This window comes from Pygocentrus nattereri, chromosome 6 (assembly GCF_015220715.1).
Source record: "Pygocentrus nattereri isolate fPygNat1 chromosome 6, fPygNat1.pri, whole genome shotgun sequence".
NCBI lineage: Eukaryota > Metazoa > Chordata > Actinopteri > Characiformes > Serrasalmidae > Pygocentrus > Pygocentrus nattereri.
This window is the reverse complement of record NC_051216.1, coordinates 35,430,280-35,448,100: the sequence shown is the minus strand read 5'-3', so window position 1 is coordinate 35,448,100 and position 17,821 is coordinate 35,430,280. Positions and strand designations below refer to the sequence as shown.

Sequence of the window (17,821 nt, the reverse complement as noted above, 5' to 3'; positions counted from 1 at the left end):
TTAGTCAGAGGGCAGCACAAAATTATATGCAAACGGATGATATACAGCACATGCAAACACAGTCCACACATCAACCTCTGTTTTTCATGCACCACGTGTGTTTGTGTGAACATGTATGCGTTTCTAAATTGCAACACTGTACACCATACACTGTACATAAGTGCACAAGAGTTGTTTACATGCTGATTGGTGTGCATAAGAACATTCTTCAGACAGCAAGATTTGAAGTCAGTGTGACAGGAATTATAATACATTTTCCTTCTGTACCTTCTGATGTATAATTGTGCATTCACACAGGTTTGGTGTGATTAAAACGAACCCTGGTGCGATTGCTCCGTTAGCGCAGTCCGTTAGAGCAAGTGAAAACGCTGTCAATTAAACTCTGGTGTGCACCAAATATGTGGAATAAGCCCCCCTGAGCAGGCTGGTCTTGGTTCACTTCAAAACAAACTGGTGTGGTTCATCTGAGGTATGAAAACAATACAGACCAAAGATGAAATAAACCTTTGTCTCTTCTCTGCATAGCTTCTCTGGTACAATGAAAAAACACATTTCTGATGCAGTTTTCTCTTCATAACCTTGGTTTAAAAATGAGGCTGAGGCACATTACAGAATACTCACTATACACATCTAACTGCACACATAAACTACCTTATTTATTAACACGCCAAGATTTCTCCATTTTGTAAAAGCAGTAGGCCACTTGAGGCTGTGTTACAGTCGTTCCACCCTGTTGCACACAGGGACTCTTGAGGCTTACTGCTTTACTGTAAGACAGATAAAAGAAGACATAAATAATAAAGAAAATGAACTCTGATAGAACAGAGAACAGAACATCATGATTCAGAAAATTCTGTGGACCTTATCACAGCTATTGTACGTCATAAAATCAGTCTAATTAGTTATGACCTTGTACTCGTGCAAGTAAACCAAAACTAAAATGCAACAATGTGTCATTTTCTGCTTTAGTCTGGACCAAGTAAACCAAACATACTACAGGACAAACTTAGAGAGCTGGGAGTTTTGCTTGATAGGTGGGGGTGGTGAGAAAGAGAGTTAAAACATTAAATGATTTGGTTTATATTATTCTGCTCTGCCTGCTAGTACACACCGTCCTGTCCTCCCCAACTGAATATGGAATGACCAAGTTCTTAATCTAATCGCTTGATCTTAAGAAAATTGTCTAATCATCTTATTTTGTTTTGCCTTTAACTGTGTTGTGTTTTCCAATGCATTTCCCATACCACCAGCACACATCGGAGCGTGTTTTCAGTGCACACAGAAAGAAGAGCTATAAATATGGATAGCAAAGTGCTCCTTACACTGGCAGACCAAAAATCGATTGATATCTGTGGCTCCTTTCTCCAGCAAACCATTTTCAATACAATGGGTTTTTACGGTAACACCACAGTACCTGCTGTCCCTGCTAAAACCAGGCAAAACTAAAAATATATATGTTTTATGGAACAACCAAGAACTTTGTTCTTGCTATGCTTTGGTATTTTTTGGTATGGTTTGGAAGTTTTTGCTGTAGATCTAATAAGCCACTTGTTCAGGGCCATTAACTCACTTCTTGTTTAAGTAATAAAACCGCTAAAACTTAAAAGCTTAACGGCTGCTGTTATTGTAGCAATGACATGTCTTTGTTTTTAATAACTGATGTAATCACAACATAAATGGGCCTTAAAAGATGTTTCGTGAGAAGCCATTGTATGCGTGAAAGGCTGCAGCACAGCTTTATCAGTTTAATAAGCATGATTACCTCACACTACTACAGAATGTTCTGAAGCCAGACAACATGTCAGAGCTGATTTAGGACATGGAATAATGCTGATAAGTAATGTAAAACATATGAGCCATGTTTAACCTGAAGCGCCAGAATGTAACTGCTGCACCATTTAAGCTCATCATCTCTATTTCACAAGTGGAAAACATGAAACATAATATTACTATTATTTTAATAATATATAATGCAAGATAATCCTGTATATTACATATTTGGTTCCTATTTCACCATAAACTCACTGCCTGAACGTTCTGCATTTAACATGGTTTCTTGTAAAAGCTTTGAGGACTCATTTCTGTTAGCATGCTAACATCTGAGCAGTAATTTTAGCTTAGCTTACACCACACTAGCATTATGACCTATGGATTTAGTAGGAGCTGAAAAAACACGGTGCAGAACTGCAAAAGCAATTTTTTTCCGTATATTTACAACTTTCTCTGTGAAGCAGGATGACCGTTTTATCCTGTTAGCTGCGCAGATTATTTTAATGTTTATGCTGGTCTGGATGTGTATGTAACTGCTGCACTATTTAAAATGCAACAGAAAATTCAAACAAAAAAGCAGACTTCAGCTTCTTGCAGAGTCGAAGGCATGATAAGTAATGAGGGCTGCTGTGTTTCTGCATGACAGGTGGGTAACATGAACTTATTTTTGCTGTTTCACAGAACCAATAGGTTTGTGATTGCTAATCCCAAATGGCTAGCTACGCAGTAGCAATTGGATTGAGAGTTTGCCAACTGATTTTTTGTCCAGACAACATTTATTAAGGGTTTTATGACCATGAAGATGAAGAAGAAAAAAAAAAAAAGTGTGGTTCACTTTGGCAATGTGCATCCATGAGTTTGGGTGGTGGAACGTCTGAAGGGACACTGATGGAAGGGGTGTATTTGTTTTGTTGTTGAGTTTAAATATTAACAATCATTCTCCAGAATCATTTACTGCACCTTTAAATGTGGCATCCAGCCCCGCCCTACATCTGTATCGGCAATCAGCCGATCATGCTGCAAGGCAATTGGTACCAACCCCAAAAAGACTGATCTGTCCGTTGACAATACTATTGTCAGCTCAGGCCTACTCCATAAACTATTCTACAAAACCAATTCACCACTCACTGGTGCAAGATAGAGACATCTAGGCCTCTTCCACGTGCATATCCACACCAAATCTCTTGATCTGCATATTACATTAGAATTCACTTTAGAAAAAGTCAAAATAATAAATTATTTTTGTGCAGGGCTAGAAGTGGGCAGATGCTTCACAACATGTATCACCATACAGGGGCTGTGATATAAGACCTTACTATTACACTACATTACTAATACATCTTGCACAAGTACACAATGACTTAAAAAAAAACGCATCAGATTTCATCTTACAAGAAAAATGTCTAAAAAAGGCTTAAAACATGCATTTTCAGTAAAGCCTAAACTATCAGCAGGAAACACACACAAATTCTGCAGCACATTCAGGCCAAGCAGATCATTAGAAAACCACAAATGACGTCATTTTATCATAAACTGAGAAATGTACAGTATATTACCTTATTCCCCTGTGGTCCACTTAAGGCACGTGTGCATAATTAATTTTTACATAGCAATTTTCCAACCTTTCTTTATCCCTTAGAATTAAACAGCCTGTTTTTGTTACAGTTTCCCAAAGACCAACATATGTAAATGACTTCTGTTCTGATTGGCTGCCCTGTATTGTGCCTCATTCAAAGAGCAGCCCGAACTGAAACACTCCTTATAAAGTCAGTGTAAATGGGCGGGGCTAAACCGATGTTGGGCGAACAGGTAGATAACGATAAAAAAAAAAGTGTTGTATTTTGTGACACTGCAAAAAACAGTTTCAGTTGATGGACTGGATGGGATACAGAGTGAACAATGTGTGTCGAACCTATAACAGTGTTGGCGCACTGCATAAATTCAGCAAGAAAAATCCAGTTTTCCATAACATATCCACTCCGGACATTATAATGGTTAGCATGCATGTCAACACTCCCTTACAGACGACTGACATGTACGTGTTATGCAACCCATTACTATCTAGTACAAATGGTGGTGCTGGGAGAACATGAGCTCAGCAAAGGAACACCAATGAGCACACAAACAACAGATAAGCTAATGATTAGTCTTCAGCCCCATTAGTCTAGATTGGGAGGCGTCATGATTTTAGCTCCATCACTAACTAGTTACAATGACATTGTTCGAAAATGAGTAGATTATATGACACGTCTGGGTTGATAACCAACCCAAATGAATCTGCTAATCCAGACCATTTCAGGTCATTCAGATTGTGTGACATCCAAAGACTCATGGAGATGATAATATAATCTAACGTACATTCCCACTAAAACGAGGCTTAAGTCAGATTCTTTTCCGACAGCTGCTTGTTGAAATTGTCCCGTTCCAGCTTAAACGATGCAGCAGTTACATTCTGATGCATTTAAGGTGGTACGGGAAAAACAAGAAGCTGGCGAATAAGAAGCGAACTTGAGCCTCGTCCAGTTGGTCAGGTTATTGACAATTTAGCATTAGTCACTGTTCTCTGTATGAAGCTGAATTTAGCTTCCTAGTCGATTTTTCCGTTCAACCTTAAATAGGGCAGCAAGTACGTCCTGGTGCCACACTGTAAACACATATACAACCTATATGTTTTGCCTCGTTGTTAAAAACAGGCGAATCTAAAATGTCAAACTCAAAGACTCACCCAATGAAAGAAAAACAGGAATCTCCGATCGACCTCAGACTATTCCAGAAGGACGAAGGAGACGATGAAAATAAAAACCAAGAATAAACCAAAGAGTCAGGCTTCAATATCAGGGATATTAACCGTGAGCGGAGCCCATGATGAGCAGGAATCTGCACTCAGCTGATCGCAGTCAACGGTGCTGATGTATATACACTTCCTGGTGGGCGACGGGGGGGAAGAAGCAACCAGAGAGAAAAGGGGGTGTTCAACCTTGCTTCTTTGTTGTGTAGAGTTTTATCCTGCTTTGCACACATTTGTGCTGTTAAAGAAGCATTTAATGTGTTGTTTAAAAGCAATACAGACAAAAATATCTGTGATAGTGGACACAATATGTGGACTGGATTTCTACAGATCTCCGTGTTTTCACCCCCCCACTCTTTGGGTTGGTCCAGGATGTTGTGTTTGCCTAGCTCGCACCAGGCTGTCACATTACTGCAGCTCCTAAACGCCATCAGCGCCGTTCTCAAAGCGCACTAACGTTTTATTACCCTCCACTGGCTGTTTTAACTATAGACTATAGACATCGCATTTCTTGATATAGATTTGATTTGACCTGGCAAAACGTTAACAATAATAGAAGAATTCCAATCATTCAACATTTCTTCATAATTAAACTGTTAAAATGTAAACAAAGTTATTCTGAGTGAGTTTTTGATTGAAATGCTCCATTTAAAAGAAACCTACAGTCACAATTTTTCAAAGACATGGGGATAGGAACCAGTATAACTCTTAAAACTGCATCTCCAAAAGCTATTACATGAAATGGTTATGAATACCTGATTGAGTTTTGAGATAAGGTTTCGCTCTGAAACATATTTTAAAAACCACAAAAGGCCCAAAAGAAACCTCATTTTTACCATCGTCAACATTACATATAAAAACTCAGAAGACACATGTAGGTTCATTGGTGGTTTTGAATGGTGAATGACATTTGAGTTGATTCCTATCATGACCGCTGTAAAAAATTAGTACAGTACAGAGTGAATACATTTCTGTAGAATGGAGCATTTTATATCAAAACACTTTGGGAAAATCAGAATTCCCATTTCATTTGTTTTCCTTAATGTCTACCCCTGTAATTTTTATATTAATTAGATCAAGTTATGGTATGGCTTTTATCTCTTAGGTTATATATTTTGTGCATTATCTTTAGGTACTTTACATCACTTTGGCTTCTGCTGTTTGCACATTTTATAATTCACTCTGGGTAAGAGTGTCTGCTAAGTGGCAAAACATAAGGTAAATGTTTGGGGAGGAACGAAAATACCTGTGTAAATTAAACTTCAATGTTTGTCTCTGTCTCAATGAGAAGGTCCAGCTCAATGTTTTGGTCTCAAATGAAAAATCAATGTTATGAAGATATGATGACAAGATTGGATAATTCATGTCCTCAGAAAACAAGGCCTTCACCATGTTTTGACTGAGTTACCTGTGAATGCTCTTTCATTCATCCACTTGGGGAAGTGGTCTGAAGCAGAATCCATGTTACAAAATGTTCTTTCACGTGCTGCATGCTTGTACACATTTCCACCAGAGGGATCTCCAAATCCCACAAAAAGTGTAGTTTTACAATTGTTCTGTTAATTGTTTCACCCAAAAGTAGATTGAAGATCCAAAACACTACAATACACTTGTTTTCTGCAGTTCTGGCACCTTGACTTGTATGTAACAATCTGGGGCTAATTTACTGCAGTTCATCTGGCCACTATTTTACTGCCACAGATTTAGGCACTAATGTTAATGTTCATACTTTGATCATGCTGGTATTTGAGACCACTATGCGTGAAAGGCAACATATTGACTCCAATCGTCTCAGTCATTCTTTATTGTAACATGATGGCAATAGTGTAAAGAATCTTAAGAAACTTCTACAAACACTGCTGTCATCCTCTCATGAACTTTCCATTTTTTTAATTGAAAATATTTAAATACCCTTCAAATAGGCAGCTAATTTCTAACAGTATACAGACACTGGTAAGCTATTTATGCTGTGACTGAGCTGGATTGTCTTGGTCTTTATATCAACCAGCCACTTCATTAAGTACACTTCCTTGTTTCTACAGCGATTGTCTATTTTATCAGGTCAATTTACCATATGCGCACTTTGTAGTTCTACAAAAAAGTGGTGGATCCTTCTCAGCTAGAGTTTTTAAAGACCTCAGTGTCACTGCTGGACTAAGAATAGTCCACCAACCAAAACTATCTAGCCAACAGAATCCTGTGACTTAAAAACTCCAGCAGCACTGCCGTGTCTGATCCATTCAACACACATTATCATGCCACCAGTGTGCAGTGGTGAGAATGACCCACCAAACAAATAATACCTCCTCTGTGGTGGTACCACGGGTGTCTTAACCATCAAAGAATAGTGTAAGAGGGGTCCAACAGATGGACTACAGTCCTTATTTGTAGAACTACAAAGTGCTTCTGTATGGTAAGTGGAGCTGATAAATTGAACACCAAGAGTAGAAACAAGTTAGGTGTACTTAATGAAGTAAAGGGTTCGTGTATGTGTTCACACAAATCCAGCTAGTCATGTGACTCACAAGCAGTAGTAGTTCTGTGAGAGGTCATGGGGTCAAGTGGCTTCAAAGATGGCACCAGTTATGGCAACAAGGTACAGGAGATATTTTAAAATAACACATTTACTTTGCAGTGGACTTACTATTAAAACATAGTAAAGAAGGCTTGTAATCCAGTTCAACGTCTCTTGCAAAGAAGTGACCTGATTCCATTAATTAGGTTCTCTATAGAAGAGTCATTAACTGAATTGACCTCTGCAGGGATGGAACAAACACGTGTGTAGCAGTGTAGCAAAGACCCACAACAAAGCAATTCTTTAATCCTGTGATGGTGGTCTTTTACTTTTTCAGGCATGATACTAGTAACTAATTGTTCATTTCAGACAAAGCTAATTCCTATGGCTGTTTATGGGCAGATGTTATATTGAGATATTTGGCATAGTGCAGTATGTACATCTACAGCCTTTCTATGAAACCGCACAGCTTTTGAAATAAATGTTTTGATGCAATTTTGTAGACAATAAAGTGATGCTTCATTTGAGCCTGCTTTTCTGGTGTCAAAGGCTATTGCTTATCTCTTTAGACGGTCAGTTTGACCCAGTTTTTGTGATTGTGTTAGTTTGCCTCCAGCAAGCATTCAGTCTGTTGAGTGCTGTCCAATGCTAGAATTGAATCATGCTAAATGTCTTACTAAAATTGTTCCTCGTTTTATTATCCCCATCAGCAGGCTCATGGTGATGTACCCAAACCTAAAATAAGCTTTTGTGGTAGGCCAGACTCACTATGTTTTGATCAAGAATTATGCTGAAAACAAGAATTTTATCTTTTATGGTAAGATATGAGGAATCTTGCTTAATATGACCAAGCATATGAAATAACATGGTAAAAAAGGTCCAATTTGATTTCAGGTTGAACTTCATTGGATCCTATTGTGTGTCCTTATCTTTTCAGCATCCTCATGTTAACTAATTCTCTTTGCTGTTCAGAACTGTGCGCTGCTGTCTAAGAAAGACCAAGGGTTTGTCCAAACAAATCCATGCTTTTGCATAACTTTACTGTGCAAAGTTCGGACTGTGACTGTGTGAATTGTATTGCTACATCAGTGCTAAGGTAAGGGCAATTCACATTAACATTTTTTGACATTTGAAGGTTGTAAAGACATTCTATGTTTTATTTTACTTGTCTGGGACTTCAGGAAGACCTAGAGTGACATTCTTCTCGCAAATTTGGTAAATCAATCAATTAAATGTTAGTTTCTTATTATGATGGAGGTTAATCTGATGCATTAGGGCTTCAGAAGTCTCAGCCTCAAATGCTCTGCCCACTCATAAACAGAGTGTCTGATATCTATAGTAGGTTAAGCTAACCACATTCACTGAGTTTTATAATTCTGATGGGAAATATGTAGTCTCTGGTTTGAAATCAAGTTCACAGCATTACACATTTAAAAGTTATTGAAGAGATTTCTTTGAAGCATTTAATAGCTTTTGATGCAGATGTCTTGGTGAGTTTGCTCACATATTTGTTTTTGTTGTAGCTGTGTTTCTGAAAAGGTTCTGCCCCATATGACATCGCATGTCAGTCAAATAGCATTTCCTGACAAAGTTCAGACACAGTTCTTTGTTAAGTAGCAAAATGCAAAAGACTCCCTGACACTAGGCAGAAGGCTGGCTTTGCAAGACCAGGCCTTCAGTCTAGTTCCTGCAGTCCTAGCTGGTTTGGCTCGAACTAACTAGATAATTTGGGGGGGAGGGGTCCTGATTGGACAATTTTCTATGGTGTGTAACAAAAAAAAATCATTGGGCTTAGAAAGCCCTGGTTGTTCCCCCTGCAAACATCCATCCGTCCATCCATCCATCCATTTTCTAAGCTGCTTCTCTGTCTTGGTCGCAGGGGAGGGGGGAGGGGGGGGGGGGGGGTCTGGAGCCCATCCCAGCAGTCTTCAGGCAGAAGGCCCCCCTGCAAACAACTAATGCTAATATGTATGTATGATGGAGTGCACACATGTGAAGAACTATTGTTTTGCCCTTTCACCTATTCTAATGTTGTGAGTGATGAGCTAGCGGACATGTAAATGCATGTTTACTGAATAAATTATGTGAATATCCAGATTGACTGCTTCATGTAATTACTTGTCACAGTTTAGTATCCAGGAGTGAAATGACAGTACCTGCCTTGACTCCATTAGCGGATTTTAAAAAACAAAAAACTCCAGTTTACCACATTTCCATTTTTTGTCACAAAAAAAAACAAAACACAATGGGTTTTGTTTCCTCTTGTTGTAATCATAACACTTGACAGACATAAAGACAGCCTTCTTAGATTTATTGGATTTCTACTTACTGTAGTTGTTATCCATCTCTCTCTTTATTTACATTTTTATCAGATTTATAAGTATAATCTACTAAGAAACACTAATGTGAGTTTTATTATTCACTTACGCATGCATTTGTGCAGCTACAGGTGATGCCTGTTATTCACCAGCAGAGGGAGCCAATTCCTCTCAGGTTTTCTTCTTGCCTGGCTCATAATCTATTAATTCCATTCGTTCTATTAGAATATGAAGACAGCTCTACATTATGGTTCAATTGCATAGCCCATAATACATATAGACCAGTATTTCCTAATCCTGCAGTTTCAACTATTCCCTGCTGAAGATGCAGCTCATGAAGGGCTAAACAGTAAAGGAGCTGGATCTGAACTGTTGGGATGGCGAACAGTCTGCACGGCAATGGGTCCCCAGCATTACAAGCACAGATATAGATGGACCAGAACTGATCCAAGATCTCCAGAGCTAGTTTATTTAGTAAATTCCAAATGGACAACTTACCATCAGGACTTCATCTAGTTATAATCAGAAATTAATCTCTGATTCTTATACTTACGTAGTCTGTAGGATTCTCTCATACCACATGAAAACATCTCTCTCCTGAATCATTTCTTAGATATTTATTACTCAAAACCTGGGGCCATAATTATTGCTTCAGAAGCACTGGTGCTACATCAACCCCCTGCATTCAGCTGGAAGAAAATGGCAAGGGCTCAACTTCGCCATTCCACTTCAATGGAACTATCAGACCAAGAACTGTATGTCAACTAAAATATACTTGATAAACTCTTTGCTTTGCTCTTTAAAAGGTGCACTTAATGTTTTGTTTAAATATCAGAGTGTGATCCTACTCGAGCTGCTGCAGTCATTAAAGTCTGTGACGTTCAAAGAAATGCATCAAAACGTGCATTACTATTTTTCCATTCTGTTATGGCCCAAAACAAATTTCCCAACACTACAACTACAATTATTCTTGCTCTTTGCATGATTATTGTTCATGACACCAAAAAAAACAAAAAACAAAAAACAAAAAAAAACCCAGATTTAATGTTACAGAATATTTATTATCAACATAAGAGGACAGAATACTACAATAGGAAGTAGGGCAGTACTATCGCCATCTACCCTTTTAAACGATGTCATTGGGTCTGGTCAGTCCACAGGACTCAAGTCTCCTTGATTAGCTTGGTGAGCTTCTGGATCTTTGATTTGGTGGACATGTCCACATACTTATCACCGATACTGACGATCATACCACCAAGGATGGAAGCATCAGTCTGTGAACACAAAGAGGCAAGTGAAAAAAAAAAGCTTTACTTCATATGTTGCCAAGACACTTGTTCATTCATATATGTTATGGTACAATTTACTGATCCCACAAATCAAATTTGTCATTTCGTTATGCAAGTGTGTCCAGTCTGGAAGCAGCACAGTGTCATCAGTGTGTGCAGTGCTGCCTGAAGGGGGGGGGGTTGGACCCAGAGGAACAACCATGCATACCTACTTAATCCTGGGAGGGATGGGGAGAAACAAAACTAACCAAATACACACAACTGTAAAAGAAACCCTAGGAATAATATTACAGTACCTCACCTGAGCATTCATGCAGTAAAAAAATGTCACTACTTTGTAAAAAGCAACAATAACGAGGGTACATGTTAAGGTGCAGATTTCATTTTGTCATTCACCCAAATGTGTATTTTACGTGATAGCAAGTAGTTGTTGGACGTGTTAAATTAATAAAATGTGTTCTAGGGCCAATAATTTCATTTACTAGATAAAAGAGTGCAAATGTCTTTGCTTATGCTTACCGAACATAACTTATTGGGCAGGATTTGCTTGTTAAAAAAAAGATATATTCCTCAAGAAAGATGGATGATACCACAGCTGTACATAAATGAATCCAAGCAATAATATAATTGCTTAAAATTTAGGGCTAACATTTAGGACAAGTCACATGCTGCAAAATGTGCTCTGTAGTTCTGGTATTTAGGTTTTGAGTTTTTTCTGGTGGACCAAACTGGTTATTAAGAGGAGAATACAGAAAGAGTTCTTCCTCTTTACATTACGACTACATTGCGTCTGCGAGTAACCTAGCCCTTTGCTCTCCCCTCTGACAGAGCACAGTGAAACATTTTAGAGGCTCAAATACACAGATTTGATTTTACATTAATTTTTGAAAGAAATCTTACTTGTGCTGTACACACACTTGGCGAATTCTGTGTTTGCATTTTTACTGCATTTTGTAAGCAGCGCCATTCAGCTTTGAGGCAGAAGTGCTTCTTAGCCACTGACAGAAATAACTAAGCTAAATAACTACACATCTAAAAATACTGTGAACTTCACTCTTCAGCTTGATTATGCTAAGAAACATGCATAATTCTGGCATTTTTTTTTCTCCCCAAACTTTCCCAACCATAAAATAAAAGTAAGCCTTCAATACCAACCTTGGTCTCCAGCTTAATTGTTTCTCCCTTTGCCAAAAACCCATTTAGTGCCACCTTCAGATCTGCAAGGTTTGCCTCATCTAGGGCCTGCATTTACCACACATAATAGGAAAAATTAAATGCTGGAAGCAAGCAGTTCATAATGGTAAAATGCAAATGTCAATATCAAATTTAAAAGAATGTGTTTTACCTGAGCAGTGGTAACTGTGCAGGTGACCTCTCCCCTGTGGGCACTCATCATTTTTCCAAAAGCAGTAATGACATCAGGGGTCAAAGTTAGCCTACCATTTTCAGCCAGCACATCTGTAATGAAAAAATTCCATATCAGGTCACAAACCTTACATTTATAAATAAAACTTTACAGTAACTAGTGGTGGTGGGGGAAAGTCAATTCTCAGATGCATCGCGATGTGGACGTGGATGATTCTGAATCAATTCACAAACATCAAAAATCGATTTTTAAATTTGAATGAATAACAACGTTGCTGGAACACAAAAGGTGGAGTTTGGAAGGGTGGAAGTGCAGTGTCCAGTCAGTCTGTGGTGGCACATAACAGATACGATGACCAGCACCCACTACATTAAAAACTAGGTTAGGTCAGGAGTGAACAACCCAAATGTTAAAAAGAGCCATTTTGTCCTCTCAACAAAAGTCAAACTACCTTGGGAGTGACAACATTTAATGTCCAGTATGTCTCACTAAAAAATGTAAACAAAAACACACACCTGCTTTATTCTTTAAGCTTAAGCTGCTTTCCTCTATCTCCAGCAGGAAACTTGTCCTCACATGTAGAACAGTTTGTTGAAGGCAGTAGGTTAAAATCTAAGCTCCGTCCGACTAACTAAAAATCTCCTAACAAAAATACTAAAAACGTGGCATAACAACACGATCTACAATGGCATCATCCTGCAGAAATAAAGGCGCTAGTAAACGGGAAAAAGTGAGAGAGATAAACGAAAACTCAAAGCAACAATCTCAACCTCCTGTAAGCGATGCGGTTAACGCAAGCATACGTGAGCCAGAGTCAAAGATCCTAGCCGAGCTGGAGAAATTGAGGACAGAGAATCGGGAGGGACACAAACAAACTAAATATCACTGACAAAGCTGGAATCATCAATGAAGGAACTGAAGGCTGAGATGACAAAACTCGAGAACAGAACTACGGAGACGGAGGGCTGCATTAGCACCGTGGAGGACAATGGGCGGAGATAGGAGAACACAATTCGGTATCTGCTACGCCAAGAGGTTGATCTGACGGCCTGATGTGAAGATCTGCAGAACAGGTCAAGACGCAATAAACTGAGAATATACAGAGTGCCCGAAGGGTGTGAAGGAAGGGATGTGAAGGCATTTGTGAAAGAGCTGGTTCAGTCTGTTCTTCAACCAATGCCTGAATTGAATCCACAAATAGAAAGAGCCCATCGATCTCTAACAGCTAAACCAGAACAGCTTGTTGTAAAACGTCTCTCAATGTTTTATTTTTTTACAAGACTTAAGTCAGATTCTTATTCGCCTTATACTTATACTTGTTCAAATCTACCTTAAACACTGCCTGAGGTGCCAGAATATAAACGCGGCATTATTTAAGGTGAAACGGGAATATTCAAAAGAGAAGCTGACCTGCAGTCCACATGCCAACCTTCAGGGTTACAGGGTGGTAAATTAGCAGCGTTTAAGACCATCTTTATTAAAACAGTGTTATAATGACCAGCAAAGTGTTATTTTGCTCCAAAAGGTGATCGTTTTATTTTTACCAAAAATCTTATTCTGCTGTGGAGCTGCACCAGGGCAATAAAAGAGCAGCATGTTTCCGACCCCCGAGCTAGTGTATGGAAGCACTTTGGCTTCTATGAAGTTAAAGGGGGAAAAAAGGGACCTGGATGGGAGCCATACTACATGCACATTGTGACATACTAAACTACTGTGGTAACAAACACGAGAAACCACATTACACGTTTCCACCTATTTCCCCATTCAGTTGTAATTGCTGCCAACCAGTGGACCATCGAGTAAGTGATTTCAAAGCTTCCACCCAACTCGGAAAGGGCGCAGCGAATTACAAAGTCTATTGCAACTTTATTCGTCAAGGATATGCATCAGTACTCAGTCGTTTAAAACCAGGGCTTGTGCGCTATGTTGTCCACTTTGGAACAGAGATACAGCTTCCCGTCTCAAAGATATTTTACTGACACTGTGCCCCCTGCTCTTTACAACGAGACCAAAACCGACATTATGAATTCACTGAAGAAAACAAGTAGGACAGCTGTAACGTGCTGTGTGGACATCTGCTGCCACAGAATCATAGGTCATCGTAACTCTATAGAGGTGGGAATCTCTAGGCACCTTTCGATTCGATTATGATTCACAGGGCTGTGATGCAATTATAAAACGATTATCGATGCATCTTTTTTGTTCTATACAGGATTTCTTTTTTTCTCAGAATTTTTTTTACTGTTGTAGGCAAATTCAACTCTCCAGTTATACTTTCCTAGGTTATAAAATCACACTGGTCTTGACTGCACATGGCACATGTACATTTTATGCTTAATCATACAGTTAAATATCTTAACATTTTGCTCCAATTTAATGATGATACTTACTGATGAGGTTCACTGTGATTGGGGAGAGCTTGGCCTTGCTCAAAGCATCACTGAAGGTCTTCTGTTTGATGCTTCGCTTGACATGAGGGTTCATCACAATGCTTGACAATTTGGGGTCCTTAATAAGACTCTGCAAAAAAAAAAAAACTTAAGCAGTTTAGGAAATACAGAAATAAACAAATTGCCCAGAGGCTGAGGATCCTCAAGAGGAGACAGCAAATGTAAGACACCCAGATGTGTAAGTAAGTAAGATCAACTCACAGCCACACGGCCCAGCTCCTGCTCCACCTTATCCAGACTCTTCTGCTTGCTGGCAGCAGAAAACAGAGCAGTGGCATAACGGCCCTCTACTCCATACACCTGAATGGGGGGCTAAGGGCATAGATATAGAGTTGTACCTTTTAAAAGACGTGCACTCAGTGCTAACCCATATAAACTCATTGACATAACTACCAATAGTGCAGGTGGTGGCTGCAGCACAGGGGCCACAACAGCTCCCAAATGCTTTCTTGTATTCTTTATGCTACTTATGTATTTTACCTTCATCTACAAGTAACTACAATAATATCAACCATTATATGTTATTATAACACCAACTGTGATGGAGATATATGGCAATAGTGAGTAAATTAAAACTAACAGTTTTTTTTTCTTTCTTTGTACCAGGATCCAATTTATTTTGCAATGAGACCACAAAAGATACTAATTACAATAAGGTGCAAAGTTAACAGCAAAAATAAGATCACAATTCTAACAATTCAAATAAATATACTAGTATATTAAAAACATAGTACAGGCTAAATACAGTGGTCCCATTACTGGAGTAGAGAACCATAAAATAAAACAAAAAAGGTCATTTAAGAAACTCTCAAAGAGAATAAGGGGAAAAAAAGCTTGTGTGCCAGTTGTAAAAAGTGTCAATAAAAACACACAGATGTCTCTAGAAAGGTGTAATTGCTGCCTTGGAAAAAAGTCGCTGAGAAGGTTCAATGACAGAGCTCAATTAAATTCAACAACTTCAAACACCAGAAACATGCTTAAATGTGAAAAACATGGGTAAAATCCAATGTTCATAAACAATAAAACAAAAAACATTTAAAAAACAAAAACAAACAAAAACAGATGCCATGACAGTAATGTGGGCTGATGAGGTGACGCTTACTGAGGTATCTTGAGGAACCTTTTAGTGATATCTACATACCTTGGTGTTCCCACAGCCTGAGTCATCTAAAACACTGCAGTATAAACATTTAATTGAAGAATAAATAGTACAACGTTCTTTTCTACATTACCTTGACCAGCTTTGCTACCGGTCGGACCACCGACGTGCTGAACTGACGCACCTAACGGGTCAGAGAGAGAAAAGTAGATTAGGTAGGGAGATCAGATGTTGCAGTTTTACTGCGAAAGTCTCATTTTAAGCCAAACAAACTCATGTCCCAGAAGACATTTTTACCAAGGCAAAATATACTGATTTGACATGTGACAAAGACAACTCTAAAGCTCTTTGGTGCCCATCATTTCTTTTCAATTCTAAGGTCAACTGATCTTTTCTACAAGCCATAAAAACATTGACACTCAGCACTACTAAACCTTCAATACATAAATCATTTTTAAGAACTTTGTTCAAGCTAGAATTTTACTTTTTTCTTATCTATTTACATACTGTGAAGCATCTACTTTATAATAGAAGAACGTGGCTGACAGCAAAGATGTTTCTTTGGTGTGAATGTTTGTCAAAGCAACAGCTAACATTGCCTAGGACAGTGGTTCCCAACCCCAGTCCTGGAGTATCTTATTTTAGTGTCTTCCCTGCTCCCAACACACCTGATCCAACTTGCTAGCAAGCTCTGGATGACTTGTGTGGATTTTTAGAGCAAAGAACAAACTAAAATGTGCAAGACAACGGATACTTCAGAACCAGGGTCGGGAACCTGTGGTCCTATGGCCTAACGTTTAATAGTAGGTTAGCAAGACAATGTAGTGAAGATGAGTGAAGAGTGCAATTCCTTGCGATGCCGCTTTAACGTGGAAATACCGCTGCTGTTTTCTCCTGTATCCATGAAATACTCAGATTCTGAGAAAAGTGTATCCACGGGTCCTTGATGCACATGCTATGGTTCTTCCTCTGCCCCAGTTTAGCCAAAGTTAAAGAGAAATGTTCAAGTAAAATCATATGAGACGGAGGGTTCAGAAATCACCGCTTTGAAAACGTTAACTTTAAGCACCACTGTGCAGAACAACACTTCAGCTTAGTGAAAACAGATGCAGCTCCATGAGAACTAAGCCTGCACACGCCACCGAAAGGTTAACTGTGCTACGTTTTTGTTATTTAAAAAGAAAACTGTTCATCCTTGTATTGGTGAATGTTGCACTGGGTTAACACGGACTATGATATTAAGAAGTTCACCAGTTACCACAAACACAAATGTGCGTGTCAAACGGCCGCTAATACACTCGCTATGTAACCTTCACCTCACAGTGTCTCGCCATACTGTCATTACAGAGCTAGGGTTAGCACATTTGTCAACACGCGCAGCCTAAAAACGTCTGTATAGAAAACACGAAATAGGCGTTAATATCAATGGGAAATCATTATAAATCTGTTCTCACTGAAGCCTTGCTGGAGATTTGCTTCTACGTGAAAAATAAAGCTAGCAAGTTAGCTTGCCGGATAAAAAGGCCGAGACTTAAGATTCGTTAAAAATTCATGTTGTATGGCCGTAGGTCCATGTTGTTGAAACCTTCGGAAAACGTAACAACACATTCACAATGTACAGTACTTTTTTTTTTTTTTAAATAAAAAATATAAAGTGTTTAATAATTTCTTGCCTGCAGCCCCAGACCTGCCGCTGCCATTTTCTCCTGCCTCTGTGTAGGTCAAAGCAGCTGCGCATGCGCACGAAAGGCGCATGAAAAAGGCATACGCTGCTGTAGTGCATTGTGGGAAACATAGTTTGGTCCTGTTTCCAGTTTGTGGAAAATTACTGACGGAGACCTCAAGATCAGGTTCGACACTGAATGCCAGAAATGTACAAACCAAATCTGAACATCAATAAAGTTCCGAGAAAATAGAAAATACATTTTCTTAGCCAGCACTCCTTCTTAGCCAGATTCCTCGTTTTTGTGGCATTTGGTCTGTTTTTGTCTTCCTTTCAGGCCGGATGGCACATCTCATCAGTTCTATGTACAGCACTGGCTTTATTAATGCATGTCTAACTCAAGCTGACATTAATGTAGACAATGGACTAAACTGTCTTTGGTATCTTAAATTAGGATATAGAATGTCCAAAAGGAAGTAATTAAAAATGATGCCTGAAAAGAAGGGCGACGTCACATGCATATCTTTCATGACAGCAGTGTGGCAGACAGCAAGTTGAAAAAA

The 17,821-nt window shown here is 38.9% G+C and overlaps 2 protein-coding genes across 3 annotated transcripts in view; both read right to left on the bottom strand.

The window, feature by feature from the left end:
- dop1b (DOP1 leucine zipper like protein B) overlaps positions 1 to 4,685 on the bottom strand; it is a 67,089-nt gene extending 62,404 nt beyond the window's left edge. For both annotated transcript variants that reach the window (XM_017706562.2, XM_017706563.2), the window contains exon 1: positions 4,496 to 4,685. The gene's annotated coding sequence lies outside the window, so the exon portion shown is untranslated. The remainder of the gene's footprint in view (positions 1 to 4,495) is intronic.
- A 5,746-nt stretch (positions 4,686 to 10,431) lies between these two features.
- atp5po (ATP synthase peripheral stalk subunit OSCP) lies at positions 10,432 to 17,353 on the bottom strand. The gene is made up of 7 exons (XM_017706560.2): positions 17,269 to 17,353; positions 15,729 to 15,779; positions 14,698 to 14,808; positions 14,437 to 14,566; positions 12,026 to 12,138; positions 11,836 to 11,922; positions 10,432 to 10,665 (listed from the first exon to the last, which is right to left on the bottom strand). Exons 1-7 carry the CDS (start codon positions 17,293 to 17,295, stop codon positions 10,555 to 10,557), a joined length of 630 nt encoding a protein of 209 aa, XP_017562049.1. The 5' UTR covers positions 17,296 to 17,353; the 3' UTR covers positions 10,432 to 10,554.
- Between the last annotated feature and the right edge of the window lie 468 nt (positions 17,354 to 17,821).

Coding starts and splice junctions, on each gene's coding strand:
- atp5po (XM_017706560.2), bottom strand. CDS start 17,295: ATGGCAGCGGCAGGTCTGGGGCTGCAG. Junction 15,780..17,268: donor CGGCAGGTCTGGGGCTGCAG/GCAAGAAATTAT, acceptor CTGACCCGTTAG/GTGCGTCAGTTCAGCACGTC. Junction 11,923..12,025: donor GCACAGTTACCACTGCTCAG/GTAAAACACATT, acceptor TGGTAAATGCAG/GCCCTAGATGAGGCAAACCT.